Source organism: Mustela nivalis (genome assembly GCF_964662115.1).
Source record: "Mustela nivalis genome assembly, chromosome: 5".
NCBI lineage: Eukaryota > Metazoa > Chordata > Mammalia > Carnivora > Mustelidae > Mustela > Mustela nivalis.
The window spans coordinates 59,566,077-59,580,739 of NC_139024.1; the positions used below are offsets into that span (position 1 = coordinate 59,566,077).

The 14,663-nt window shown below is 33.6% G+C and overlaps 1 protein-coding gene across 1 annotated transcript in view; it reads right to left on the bottom strand.

The window, feature by feature from the left end:
- Window positions 1-1,522: 1,522 nt before the first annotated feature.
- VTA1 (vesicle trafficking 1) overlaps window positions 1,523-14,663 on the bottom strand; it is a 64,878-nt gene continuing 51,737 nt past the window's right edge. The window contains exons 6-8 of the mRNA XM_082730858.1: window positions 14,098-14,271; window positions 9,013-9,093; window positions 1,523-2,872 (exon numbers count right to left, since the gene is read on the bottom strand). Of these exons, the coding sequence (XP_082586984.1) occupies window positions 2,727-2,872; window positions 9,013-9,093; window positions 14,098-14,271 (401 nt within the window). The 3' untranslated portion in view covers window positions 1,523-2,726. The remainder of the gene's footprint in view (window positions 2,873-9,012; window positions 9,094-14,097; window positions 14,272-14,663) is intronic.

Consider the following 14,663-nt stretch of genomic DNA (forward strand, 5'->3'; position numbering starts at 1 on the left):
TATTGGAAATACTATGTCTCTACTTAAAACATAGCCAGAAACCAAGGACATTCTGTTACCTCCACTGCCACCTCTGGTCTAAGCCATCATACTTCACCTTCATTATTGCAATCCTCTTTTAACAGGTCTCCCAGCTTCCACTCTTACCCGCCTTATGGCCTAGTCTCTGTACTGTAGCCAGTATGATCCTTTTAATGATTTCCCCTCCCAGATTCTCATTCTTTGTGATTTCGGTAGGGCTAAAATTACTTAAACTTCAGGGACTGCCAGACTACCTAAAGTGTCTCTTAACTCAGAATGCCAGACCCCACCCTTATAGTTTCTTCTGATTGGGTAGGACTGGGGCAAGAGCCTAAGATTTGCATTTCTAACAATTACCCTTTGAAAAACCACTGGTTGAATATATGATACACTTTTTATTAAGTTTCTGTTTCCTTTCCATAAGAATATAAACTCTATGAGGAAGGAATTTTTTTTTCTTATTTCCTGCTTATTTCTCATGCAAAGACAATTCCAGGTCTAGTAGCTGCTTGTTAAATATATGTTGAATGACTAAATAAAAATTTATTATCCTAGTGTTACATCAAAAAATTTCTAACTGTATCTTGCCAGATTTCATATGAAGAAATACAAAGCTAAAAATATTTATATAGTTTAATCCCCTTAGGCAAGAAAGTACTGCAAAGCAATTGGACATAGAGACAACTGGGATTTCCTGATATTTGGGAAATAAATTAATAATAATTGACATTATTACTCAACATTACGGTTAATAACAATAAACATTTGTGGTCTGCTATCAGCTGTTGAACACCTAAAGCATCTCACAGCAAATTGTGAGGAAGCTAGCGATGTTGCTTCCATTTTATAGATAAGTACTGTTACACCACAGCCCACTTATCAGTGAACTCCAGGGCTTCCACTTTATCTTTTTCCCCCCTGCAGTGTGCTCTCCCAATTGGGAGCAACCAAGTAGGGTGTGAAATGGGAGGGGACAGTTTTCTTTCAAGTGTCCAGGCCTGTGAAGATCTGAATTAAAATTTGCTGTATTTATTTACCTCTTGTAACACTAAAGACCATCCTAGACTCTCTCCCACTACAACAGAAGTGTAGAGGAATGCATCAGAGCACTAGCGTTCTACTAGATGCGAATGTTGAACTCTACAGATGTTACAGGAATTTAGTTGTGAAAGATATGGAAGACATTTTTCAGAAAGATATGAACACATTTTTCAGCCCCACATGGTTTGTGGGGCTTGAATTTGCACTATCTTGGAATAGTTTATTCTGTCTGAATGTTCATTCTATCAAACCCTATGCAGTAGCATTACATCTAGGCAAAGAAAATTGAAAGACAAATGATTATGAGTTAATGATTCATTTTCTTTCAAAGAGACTGATAGAACAGAGGTCAGCGAACATTTTCTTAAAAGGCCAGATACTAAGTATTTTAGACTTGCAGTCCATCTAATTCTGCAGTTAGGGCAAGCAAACACAGATTAAACATAAATAATGGGTATGGTTTTGTTTCAGTAGACCTTTATTTACACAACAGGAGTCTGCCCACTGACTATACAGAGTTTGTGGACCCCTATGTTAAATTACTCCAATTTTAATGGGATAAACGAAATGGATGAGATAAATTTCAGGTAAATTTGGCACCTTTTAAAAACTTTTTTTTTTTACTATAGAAATATCCATATTCCTGTACTAACATAATGACTTAAAAAAATGACAAACTCTAGCATGCAAATTAAAACACAATTGGCTCTGTAATAAGCTGAACAACTTAAAAGAATCCTCGTATTTATTTTTTACACAGCACAAATGCAGGTGACACACAGTTAGTTCATATTTCCCCACAAAACTTATAAAATTAACAACTGAGAGTCTAAATTCTTATAACCTTCTGCATCGCTCCTAGCTATACACTGTATGGAATCCATTCCACAGCAGCAGAGGAGAACCTTAACTTTAAGCACCAAGCTTCCAGGCATTACTACAAATATCTTCTTTTCATTCCCTAGTACATGCGGTCAAACTGCCTATGAATAAATACCAATTCATTTTTGTTTCAATGGAGAAAGGAAAACAGCTGGGAAGCCAACATTATTCTTAAGTCTAAAAGTGATTCCACCTCTTTACCTTCTAATTTTTTCCATAAAAATTTTAACTTTTAATGTAGTTATATTAAAAATGAACATAAATTTAATTCTGAACATAACCCCTTTCAGATTCCTCTAACAGTTCAGGATGTTCATAAATCCAGAGGAAAACAAAAACATGATCTCTAATCTAGTATAATCTGGTAATTTTTATTTAAACTTAAATTTAGAATTTTATAGCAAAGAAATACAGTCTGTGTGTTCAAATTATGATTTAAAAAATCCTTAATTTATGGATATTAAGATAAAATGCGAACACCAATACATTTCATAGAAGTGTGTGTTTGTTTTCTGAAGCAGGATTCAATGGGCATTTTTAGATTTTGCTCACATCAGCCCTATACACCGGAAGATTACTGGATCCACTAAATGGACAATGAAAACTGGTTGAGGCTGCTGCTGAATGCTTCAACAGGAATCTGATACAGAGACACAGATTTCATTGTTATAGTCAATGCAACTGAAGTCTTCCTTAAAACTGTGCTCCTGATGGGCTGAAGATAGAGTAATGGACTGTTAGTTCTTTAAGCCAAAAATGCATGGATCTACTGTACAAAGGCTTCATTCTCTGCCTGTAGTTAGCAACTTGAGGGCCTTCTGTAGATTCTGCACAGCAGTGCTGACATCTTCATATTGCAAAGCACTGCCAGCATATTTGCAGTATTTCTGGGCTCTAGCAAAGTCCTCTGGAGTTAGACGGATATCCCCTAGAAGAAACAGAGAGTCATTAAGATATTTGTAGGAATCTAAAAAGTATCCTGTTCGGTTAGCTAAATGCTTACATTTAAAATTATAGAAAATATTTAAGGTTATATAAAAACATGAAGGTTTTTTTCAACCCTAGGTGTAAATATTTAACTAAGTACTTTCATGCTTTTCACTTTTTTCCTTATTAACATAAACCATACATATGCCAATACTAGTAGCTTTTTTGAAAAGATTTTTAATCTGGAAGTCAAACTAGAAGCCTTTCTATTTTGATAAATTAATAGCAAAAAAAATATAATCTGTGTAAAAAAATGACAGTGGCATTGGTGTTTATACTAGAATAGTTAGGCCTCTCTTTTCACACACAGACTAAACCATCTGACCCTCATCTGAGCTAGAATATAAATATAATTTGCCGTGAAAAAAAAGAGAAATAACATTTTTAAAAATTATGTAAGTCATTTAGCTTTTTCAGCATGAAAATATTTTTTGTGCCCCCCATATAAAAATCTCTACAGTTTAATTGTCATTAATATAAAATTAAACACATGAACAACCTTTATAAATTATGCCCAAAATTTATTCTCAACAAGTTTTCCAGTTACACATATGATTAATATGGGTAGACCCTGACTAAATAATCTGGGTAAAACCAAAAAAACAGGGGCGCCTGGGTGGCTCAGTGGGTTAAGCCGCTGCCTTCGGCTCAGGTCATGATCTCAAGGTCCTGGGATCAAGTCCCACATCAGGCTCTCTGCTCAGCAGGGGGCCTGCTTCCCTTCCTCTCTCTCTGCCTGCTTCTCTGTCTACTTGTAATCTCAGTCTGTCAAATAAATAAATAAAATCTTTAAAAAAAAAAAAAAAACCAAAAAAACAACTTCACTTAATCTAAAGTTTGAATATATATTTCTAAAGATGAAATTAAAAACTGACTTTGTGTCCTGACTTTTGAAATACTATTTTCTTCAGAATTCTTTATAAGGATATTAAGAACTGATCAGAAGGCTGGGACACAGAATATAAAAAACAAACAATATATTTCAAATTCTATTTATATACATATATGTATGTATGTATATTTTTAAATACTTTATTTATTTGACAGATCACAAGTAGGCATAGAGGCAGGCAGAGAGACAGGAGGAAGGAGGCTCCCTGCTGAGCAGAGCATCCGATGTGGGGTTGGATCTCATGACCCTGAGATCATGACCTGAGCTGAAGACAGAGGCTCAGATAATATATTTTATATATTATTTATATTTATTTTTAAAATACTATTTTTTAAAAGATTATTTTAAAATATTTAAAAAATATATTTATAATATATTTTAATTCAGTTTTAAGCATGTACTTCTAAACAGACTATCTTTGTTTAGTTGCTTTTAATTTTGCTATTACCTAGGAAAGGATTTCAAAGTAGGTAGTGTCTCCAGATATCTAGACTCTAAATTCTGATCCAAATCATTATTTTCTAAAAATTTCAAGAGTTCTGAAACAATGCATCCTAAAGTTTCTAGGCCAATGCCAGGTACCTATAAGTACTGAGTAACTTTAATGAATGAAAATAAAACTGCTGTTTGTACATTATTCCCTATATTTTATTTATTTATTTATTTATTTATTTATTTATTTATTTATTTATATTTCCTATATTTTACAACAGAGTTCATACAGAATTAAACATAAATGAAATTTCAGATTTTAAGATGATACACATAGATCTACATTACAGTAATTAGCCCAGTGTGTTATATAAAAAGTCTTCAAAAAGTTGTTGAGTATTATTAAAGATCATAATGGTTGGTTTTTACTGTTGTGAACTAAGAGATTATATATTCCAACTTTGACAGACCTTGTTTCAATTTTCCTGCATTTCAGTTTGCTTAAAAAGCAAGAAATACAAATCAATAAACTAATAAAATACAATCATTGCAATCACCACAATGCATCACCACTGCAATGCAATCACCACAAATCTTTTAGTATTTTAGTGTCTTGGCATTTGTTACCCATTAAATCTAAGAAACAATTATCCTGCTGTTGTTCTGTTGAAAATTTAGTCAGGACACTTTAGGTTTATTTATTTATTTTTTTATTGAAAATACCTACTAGATTCTTCAACGGTTTTTCCAAATACATTAAGCAAGGTTCCAGTCATGTAAAGCTATACACCCTATCTAGGTGAGGGAGACACCATTGATAATTGAGTTTACCCCACTACTCATTTTGTGCTTTAACAGCCTGTCTTCTTATCTCAGGGCAATCTTTAAAGATATACATACAGAATTTATTGGGCCTGCTAGAAGAAAGCCCCATGGTTAGAACTCTTATTTTTATAGCATTAGCCTTAGCAATGTTTTGCTGACATACCACTCATTTATTAATGAGATGTATGTAGTGGAAAGAACTCCATTACTATCTTAGTTTTTATAAACCAAACTTATCCACCAATGATAAAACTATTTTAAAACACAAATACTGTACTTTTCATGAAATAACAATTTCAATATTCAGAAAAAGTGAATGAAAATATTTTAACAGAAAAATATCATTACAGATATGTAATACATATAGCTTATAACATGTATGAAATTACATAACTGGGGCGCCTGGGTGGCTCAGTGGGTTAAAGCCTCTGCTTTCGGCTCAGGTCATGATCCCAGGGTCCTGGGATCGAGCCCTGCATCGGGCTGTCCGCTCCGCGGATAGCCTGCTTCCTCCTCTCTCTCTTTCTACCTGCCTCTCTGCCTACTTGTGATCTCTGTCTGTCAAATAAATAAATAAAATCTTTAAAAAAAAAATAAATTACATAACTATCATATAAAATATAACTAGATAATAACCAACTTATAGACTCAGATACAAAATATAAGTTATAGATTTAAATAGAGATGCTAGACTTATTAATTAAAAATATAAAGAACTTAAAAAGCCATGTCAAATAGTTGTGTTTGCTATTCTGTATCATCTAAGAGTCATTAATAGTAAGACATGTGATTAAAATTTTAAATTAAATAAAAAGAAAATCCACTTAATTATGATTCTTTTAACTTAGCATTTGAAAACTAGATAGGGGCGCCTGGGTGGCTCAGTGGGTTAAAGCCTCTGCCTTCGGCTCAGGTCATGATCCCAGGAGCCTGGGATAGAGCCCCGCATTGGGTTCTCTGCTCGGCAAGGAGCCTGCTTCCCTCTCTCTTGTCTGTCTCTCTGCCTATTTGTGATCTCTGTCTGTCAAATAAATAAATAAAATCTTTGAAAACTAGATAAATGGAAAATACATAAAAGGAGAAGAGAACAACTGTTCAATTTCAGTATATACAAAATAGTAAATACTGTACCCAAATAAAAGCTGTTTTTTTATATTATTAAAACTTACTAAAGGCCATATCAGACAGACCAGAGAGCACACAGTGGACCTAACAGATGTCTGAAGGATTAAAGAGGTTGTCTAAAAGAATCTCTTTTTTGAACTCTAAGCTCAGTACAGTTGCAGATGGCTTCAGAGAAGACTCCTCATCACAGGGCTGCTTTTCTCCTCCACAGGGCAGTACAAGAAGGCAGAAGACAGCTAGAGCTGTTAGTCAAGTTCCCATTCACAGCAGAAAGAGCCTAGGTCAGCACTGGATCAAAGATAACCTTTTTGGTTTTAAGAGAAATCCCTGCACATTCAGTAGGCATAAGCATCCATTTCTAAGACTGATTTACCTAATGTCATGATAGATCACAGAATACTTAATTTTAAAAATTCCAAAATGGGTCTTTTGAGATTCCTACTTACCTAGGTAATTTTAAAAATTCATGTCAGGAACCTTGGATATCTGATCCTAGTGTACTCTACTGTCCTCTGACTTGAATGCAAAGCATGGGCAGAATCATTGGGGAATCACCTGATATGCAGTAAATCTTAGAGGTAAAGATAAAACTCAGTACAGAACCCTTATATCCAGGCATTACCAAGATATGTTCCTTAGAAATGGCAACACTAGAATGATTAGAGGTAGAATTTGATTAGGTCAGGCACTGTGCTAAATACTTTTCAGATATTCCATTTAATTTTCAAAAAAATTCATGAGGTAAGTGGTTATTCATACTGTAATACTATATAGAGAGATGTAAGTTAAAAAAGGAAATGTTCTTCAAGTAATTTCATTTTCTTTTCCACAGTAAGCCACAAATTCACTACAGAAATGTTTAACATATTAATACTAACACACATATACTATGGGTATTAATGGTGATAAGTACTAAGCATTAAAGAGAAAAATGTAACAGGAAAAAGATTCAGGGAGTATTTATTAGAGGTGGTGGTAAAGAGACAGTGATGGTTATAACTATTAGTTCTGATCTGAGTATTATTTAGAATTTTTCAATGTACTTAAACTCATACATCCATGCAGGAAGATAATTTTAGTATTTTTTTCTTAAATAGGGTCATACTATACATAATGTTCTGCAACCTGTTTTGTTTTTGTTTTTAACTTAATATGCTTAGGAGATCTTTTCATGTCAGGTACTATATTATGTGTGTGTGTGTGTGTGTATATTTTAATATCTACTCAGCATTCCATATGATGAATGAACCGTAATATTCCAATAAGCACTTAAAAGATTATTTTCCACTATTACGATGATGTTGAAATAAAAGATCCTTGTAAATTTTGTGACCATGTCTGAGTATTTTCTTAAGATGGTGGAATATAGCAGGTTCAAAAAAATTACATTTGCAATTCTGACAGTGACATAATACTGCTGAAAAAACTTTACTAATGTACATTTCCCACCAACAGCATGCGAGAGTCATTCCTTAGGTCTTCAATGACACTATAGATTATTGATCCTTTAAAATATTTTTTTATCTATTGACATAAACCTAAATCACTCTAATTCTCAACTTCCCTTATTAATAATATGGTTGGGAAAGCTTTCATGTGTTCACTGCATACCTGCATTACCGATCATATTCCCTGCCTATTTTTTCCTACCAAATTGAGTTTCAGTTATTCATTTGTAGCAGTTCTTTATATATGCTCTGGACATTACTTCTTTATTTTTAAATCTCAATTTCTCCTGGTCTATTAGTTGCATTCTAACAACGTAATGGGGAAGAAGGAGTATTCTGTGGTATGAATTTATCATTTTTCATTTGTCAAACTTGTTAACAACTAAATCAGATACAAGTACTGAGAGATAGTATCTAATATATATTTTTTTCCTCATAACCAATTTTTCTTTATTTTTTTTAAAGATCCTATTTGAGAGAGAAAGAGAGAAAGAATGAATGGGGAGAGAGGCAGAGAAAGACGCAGACTCCACACTGAGCAGGGAGCCCAATGCAGGGCTTGATCCTAGAACCCTAAGATCATGACTCCAGCTGAAGTCAGACACTTAACTGACGGAGCCACCCAGGTGCCCTCTGGATAACCAACTGTTCTATCATCACTTCTGAATATATATTCTTGCCACACTGATCCAAACACCACATTCATCATTAATTTAATTCCTGTAACATATGGTCTACTTTCCAGAGTCCCTACTCTGTTTCACTGACCTATCTATTTCAGATATTTTCACATCAGATTTTAGGTGGATCTTTTAAAATTAGGTGGGACTCCAGAGGGGAGTCTGGAAACCAAGTTTAACAGAGGAACACCCCATTGGGCAGGTTATTTGGCCTGTCTACTGATAAGATAAATATTTTCAACTATGTTCTTGGGTAATTTGCCAGTTTATAAAAGGTTTCTTTTTGTTTTTGTTTTCAACTATGGTCAGTTCCTCTTTCTGGCTAATCTAATCATTTAGTATAGATAAGGAAGATCATAATCATAAGACATGGTAATTTTGGACTAAAGTAATATAGTATCAGCTTCCTGATAGCTTTAGCTATATGTTTGTGCCACTATATCCAGCAATATACCACAAAAAAGAACTGTAAAAAAAAGGGGGGGGAGAGGAAATGCTTTCAGATTTAGATATTTTTGATAATATGAAACAATCTTGGTTCACTGGAGAATCTAGTGAAAACAGACATTTAAAGAAATGTGTAAACATTCCACTATACAATACTTTTAAGGCATAATTAGAAAAGAACACCCAAAACAAGAGATACAGTATGTCTCAAAAAATCAGTCAGCTGACTTACCCTGGGAAACTGTACTGAACAGCGCAGGATCAATAGCTGGAACAGTCTGCGGAGTAGGCTGGATAGTATTACTTGCTACACCTGCAACAGAAAACCACAAATGAGCATAAAAATTATACCTCTTAATTATATACTAGGAAAATATTTAAAGGATCATGAAGGAATTTTCATTTCCTAATTACTTTTTTGAAATATTAATGAATTTTAATCTGACACACTTATTTGATGTTAGAGCCTGGTAAAGAAAATATGCAGAAAAATATATTCTGAGTGTTTACATACACATGTATAAGGTAGATGGTGGCATGTCTGCATACTATACTATGTCATGCATTTTTCACTTACTAAGCTTTAGCAGTAATTCTCAATTAATGTTACACATACACATGTGTATATATACATGTATATATATATACATGTATATATACACAAATTCATTTATAGAAAAAGTTAAAGAAGTGTAACTCCAAAGTCAGGTGACACACAAGTTTTAAAATGACCAATTCAATGACTATCTTTTGCTTGATTTTGGTAAGTGCTAACCAAATATATTAAAGGATCACCATCCAACATTAACTGTCCCCTCAAAACTTACTTTTAAAAAGACATAATTACATTAAAAAAAAATGGAATGCAAGATTTGAGAGGCATCCTCAGAGACTACCTAGTCAAGCCTAGTGCATTGAAGGAGCTGTGTCTAAACCATAAGTAGGTGATGAAATATTTCTTGTATAATGTTAAAAAAAAAAGGTAAGTCTACAACCTGCTCATAAATCATTCTAGATATCAAGCCATCCCTTGCTAAGTAATTTGTGTTTCTGGCTAAATTAAAATTTTCAAACAAATCTCTTTCTCTATAGAAAAGGAGTATTTTTATTGACCAGTGTACTGTATTAACTTTTAAATGCTTATTAGTACATCTTCATGTAATTAATTAAGTAGGCACTATTAATTAACAAGAACAAAACAGAATTTGTAGGGAGAAAATTCAGTTATGTAGTAAAATTTTATTTGAGCAATATTAAAAAAATAAGTGGTCTGTATTTTATCAAGAACTTCTCTGGTCACAGTCATTCACCTAAGGCTTGAACTGACAGCACAGGCTGCTAAACACACCTCAAGCAGCAGTAAGAAGATGCTGCTTCCATTTGTCTTGATGTGCATGAGCCAAGGACTGTCCCTTCGGCAGCCATCATGACATGTTCCCATGGGGGCCTAGTGTACAGGCCCAACATAAGCTCATAAATACTTGTTAAATTAGTAAAAGTAGCTCTTAGTTTATGTTATTCATTTATTTTTTTAAGATGCCCAATTCTGTTTTTCTTTCTTTCCGGATCTGGAAAGGTCTCATTTGTCAATTCACAAGTGGACAGCAGCTCCAAAAACTGCAATATGTTGGGAGTAATGTGACTATAAAAACATTCATGTGGAAGAGTAGAACTGCGTTGGAAATTTCTTCCTTTTTATTATTTAACAAAAAAGAAGTCTCAAAAAATAACTTCTGGTTAACTTTTAAGAAGATGGTTACATAGCCCTTAAATGGGATTAATACACATTTAAGAATTAAACATTACAAGATTTCTAATTAAGTGTCGAATTTAAATTGTTCTATAGTCTACATAGTCTGGGAATTTTGAAAAGGAAGAAATGGGTGTTGGTTAAAAAACTAGAGAAGATTATCCAGAATTACAATTAAAAAAGAACCCTTAAGGGAGTAGCATTTGGAGAGGCAGAGAAAAAGGGAGAAAGCCACACTATCTACAAGGAACACTATAAGCAAAGTCAAGAAAATAGGAGGATTGGGCTGAGTAAAACCTCAGTATAATCAATGGAAATGTCCTGACAGAAATGGTCAGGACAAAATATTAACAACTTTGGAAACTGTATAGCAGGAAAACTCAAATGCAGTACTTTTCATACATGAAAGAACAATAGAAGAGCTAAGTTTTTAATCTACATTTGATAAGCTGTATTTATAATCAAAAGGTCAGCATTAATTATAACATAATTCTAATATTTAACCTATTTAGGTTTATTACTGAGATCTTCTTCCTCAATATTTATAGGCAGTAGAAAGCATGTGTTTCAAGAGAAAGGACAAACCGTCCATTCGATCGCCTCCATCCAATAGTCCACAGTGGTGAAAGCTCAGAGGCCAACACTCTGCCTGCTGAAACAATCGCTCTCGCGGCCCTCCTCGCAGCCCGTGCTTTTTTGTGGAAGAACTAAAAACTGTATATTAGTACATACTATTCTTTTCAGCTATCTTGAGGATTTCCCTTTGATAAAAGTGCATCCTGGATCTTTATATGAGGGAAAGTAAATCAATCTTAAAGTGAGTAAGAGGGGAAACATCTGCTATATTTATAAACTAAAAATGTTATTTCATTTGCTATTAGCCAACTGAGAGCCTATTTTTTTAAACTGTTTTAAATATAATAGAAAAAAGTAGATGGTTACATAGCCCATGTTTTAAATGTAATAGAAATTTAAATCTGCCAGCTAAGAGGAGATTCCAATATTTCAAACTAATTTTAAGGGGCAAAATACTGTGACAAAAGGAGATTCTGATTTAACAGAGATTTAGTTCTTTGGAGGAAGAGACACAGAAAGGAGGTGCCAAAAACATGAAATCAGAAAGATGTGGGTTCAAATTCTAGTCTGTCACTATAAGTATGTTTATGTGCTTATTTTCATGGGATAATTGCTTAATTTCTTTCCAGTGTGTAAATTAGGGATAGCAATATCTAATATAGTTAATACAGTTGCTTAAAATTAATTTATAAAATAGCTATGATAATTTTGTAAATGCTATGCCTGTAAGAGTGTATATAAAGTAACAAGACAGGACCTCACCTTAAAGAAGTTCCAAGGTTTTGGGTTTTATGTGCTCACTCAGAGGAACAAAAAAGAAAACAAAAACAAAAACAAAAACAAAAAAACAAAACCACAACAAGGCTCAAGCCAGAGTTAGCTGGAGCAAGATGAACTGTTCATGCCAGAAAACTTTCTAATAGAAGACTACTTCCTCAATATCTAAGTCTTTGTATGTTAAGAATATTCTAAGCAGGACATACTGTCTATTAGTGTGAACATATGAACCTATTAAGATGTTATCACTTATATAAAAGTAGCAATTTCATATTTTTTCACCCAAATACAGCCCTCCCAGAAGTAAGCTTTCTCTCTTCTATATACACACTGTATAACTATATATAAAATATATGTACGTATGTGCTTGTACCAGAATTTTGCCCTACAATATGTTGTCTAACATGGTAGCGCTTTTAGGCAACTTTTTTTTAAGGTCAATATCCTATCCCCAAAGGTGACACTTCCCTTGATTCACAAAATGATTTTAAATGTTCATTAGCTTGCTCTTAAATACCCTGTATTTGGCACAGAGATAGGAAGGAAGAGGAAAAAAAGGAAAAGGAAGCTAATTTGCTGAACACTGATTTTGTGATTAGGCACAGTTAGTAGTGAATTTTCAAACTTTTTCTCTAATAATTAAAATCACCATGAGAATATGATTTAATTTCATTTTAGAAAGAGGCAAAACGTAGGTTGAGAAGCGGCATAACATCTGAGTTTGTGGTTTAGAAAGGAGCAGGAACTAATAACCAACACTGTTTCACTTCAAAGTGCATTTTATTCTCACTTTGCCCTTCTGTAAATATGGTGTGTCAGAGGCTCACCTCTGTTTAAATTCACTAGAAGAGAGTAGTATTGATCTAAGTAGCATCTAAGTAGCTGGTATTGCATCTAAGTAGCTGGTATTGCTTATATTAATCTACACTGGAAATACTGGAAATAAAATATAATAGTGTTCTGTGAAATTTTACTTACAAAACAAACTCAAATTGGTTTGTCTAATAAACTCAACATACATACCATAAAGCAAAGCAAAGTCAGAGTAAAATATATAGAATGATGACACAAAAGAGATCAGTGTTAAAATAATCACATTCATCAATATTCTTCAAGACAAAAGTAATAGCCATATTTGCAGATAATACAAAGTTAAAGGTTTGAAAATAGGAGGAAAGAAACTAATAAAAACTGGTGTTATGGTAGTCAAGTAGAAAACTTAAATGCTATGCAACTCATGCAAAATCACCTAAACTGGGGCTGAAAATTTCAAAGTTAGTAATGGTGTGGTACTTAATAGAAACCTTAGAAATTAGGGCTCAAAGGATGATTTTCATCCTATGAATTAGCTATTTTGAAATGTTTGTACAGTTTACTACCACAGATTACATTTATGCTGAGATAAAAGAAATATTTTAAGAACAATTTTTGGAAAAACTTCAAGATGCAAATTATGGCTTTAAATGCCCTTCTATTTGAAGGTAAGGGCAACACTTTGTCAATAATACAAGTAAATGGAACAGTATCTGCAGTTTGAAATATTATCTTTTATTTACTGACACCGACTGGTTACTAGAGACTAGTGTGGTTAGATCTTTTCCATGAGAAACAGACATACAATGCTGATTTATTCAAAGTAGCTATCACTTCCCTTTTTTCCTTCAGTCAAGTGTTTATAATATTAAAAGAATTAACCCACACCCCTTCTTTTCAGTTATCTGTGATTCCACTGCTACAGAGACTGTGTGCCTCAATGTCTGTTCCCTTCATTAATAGTATCTACGTTGAGGGTAGAGATTGGGTCCTAAGGAAATAAGGCAAGAAAAATCAAATCTTGCTGACACAGTGGAACACTGATCAAAACATATTATAACAGAAGACCCGCATACCTCAGGGCTACTCTTGAACAGTGAAGGGTGACGGGCATGGTAACAGACGGGAAGAAAGAGAAAATAGCACCACACACGAAAAGCACAGAAGCTATTCTTAGTAAAAAAATATAAAGTTTACAGTAATGTTTGTAAATGTTTGGTCATTTCTCAAAAAAACAAAAGGACAGTTAACATTCAAACTTCAACAAAAAGGATGTAACATTGTTTTGTGGGCTCAAATAGAATTTAAAGATCTTATCATGCTTAGGCATAAACACACTATAAAGTGCAGTCCTCATTTATGAGAGGAGAGTTCAAAACTTGTTAAGCTTTCATTTCCTACCTGTGCTGTGAGGCACTTCTGCTGGCGTATTAGCAGGAGCGTGCGCGCCGGGAGGAATCTGTATCCCAGTGAAGCTGCTTGATGGCATGCTGCTTGGATCATAAGCTGAAGAGGACGGCTGAGGTGGCTGAGTCGGCAGGGACGTTGCTCCAGCATCTTCGTTTTCTTCAACATCTATTGTATAACATAGATGTAAAGTTAAACTAGGTATTTTGAAAGAAAAATGCCAAACATTCTTATTTTGCTATACAGACAGGACAAACAGATGTTTGGATGCAATTCTATTTAATATAATTGATAAGCAGGCTCTAGCTCTTAAAATAATAGTTTTAATTGTTTTCTTTCCTTAAATCACTTAATTGTGCCTGACAATATGATTGTCACTTCAAGGTAACACTTTATAATTCTACAAAATCTTTTCTTTAAGCTTATGATAAATGATATTTTTGGCAAAACATGTCACATTTATACTATGCATAGCCTATTTTTCTGACAGCTGCCCTTTACTCTATTCATCATTCAACAAGCCATTAAATGACTACCTATGTGTTTGCTGTTCAAAGTAT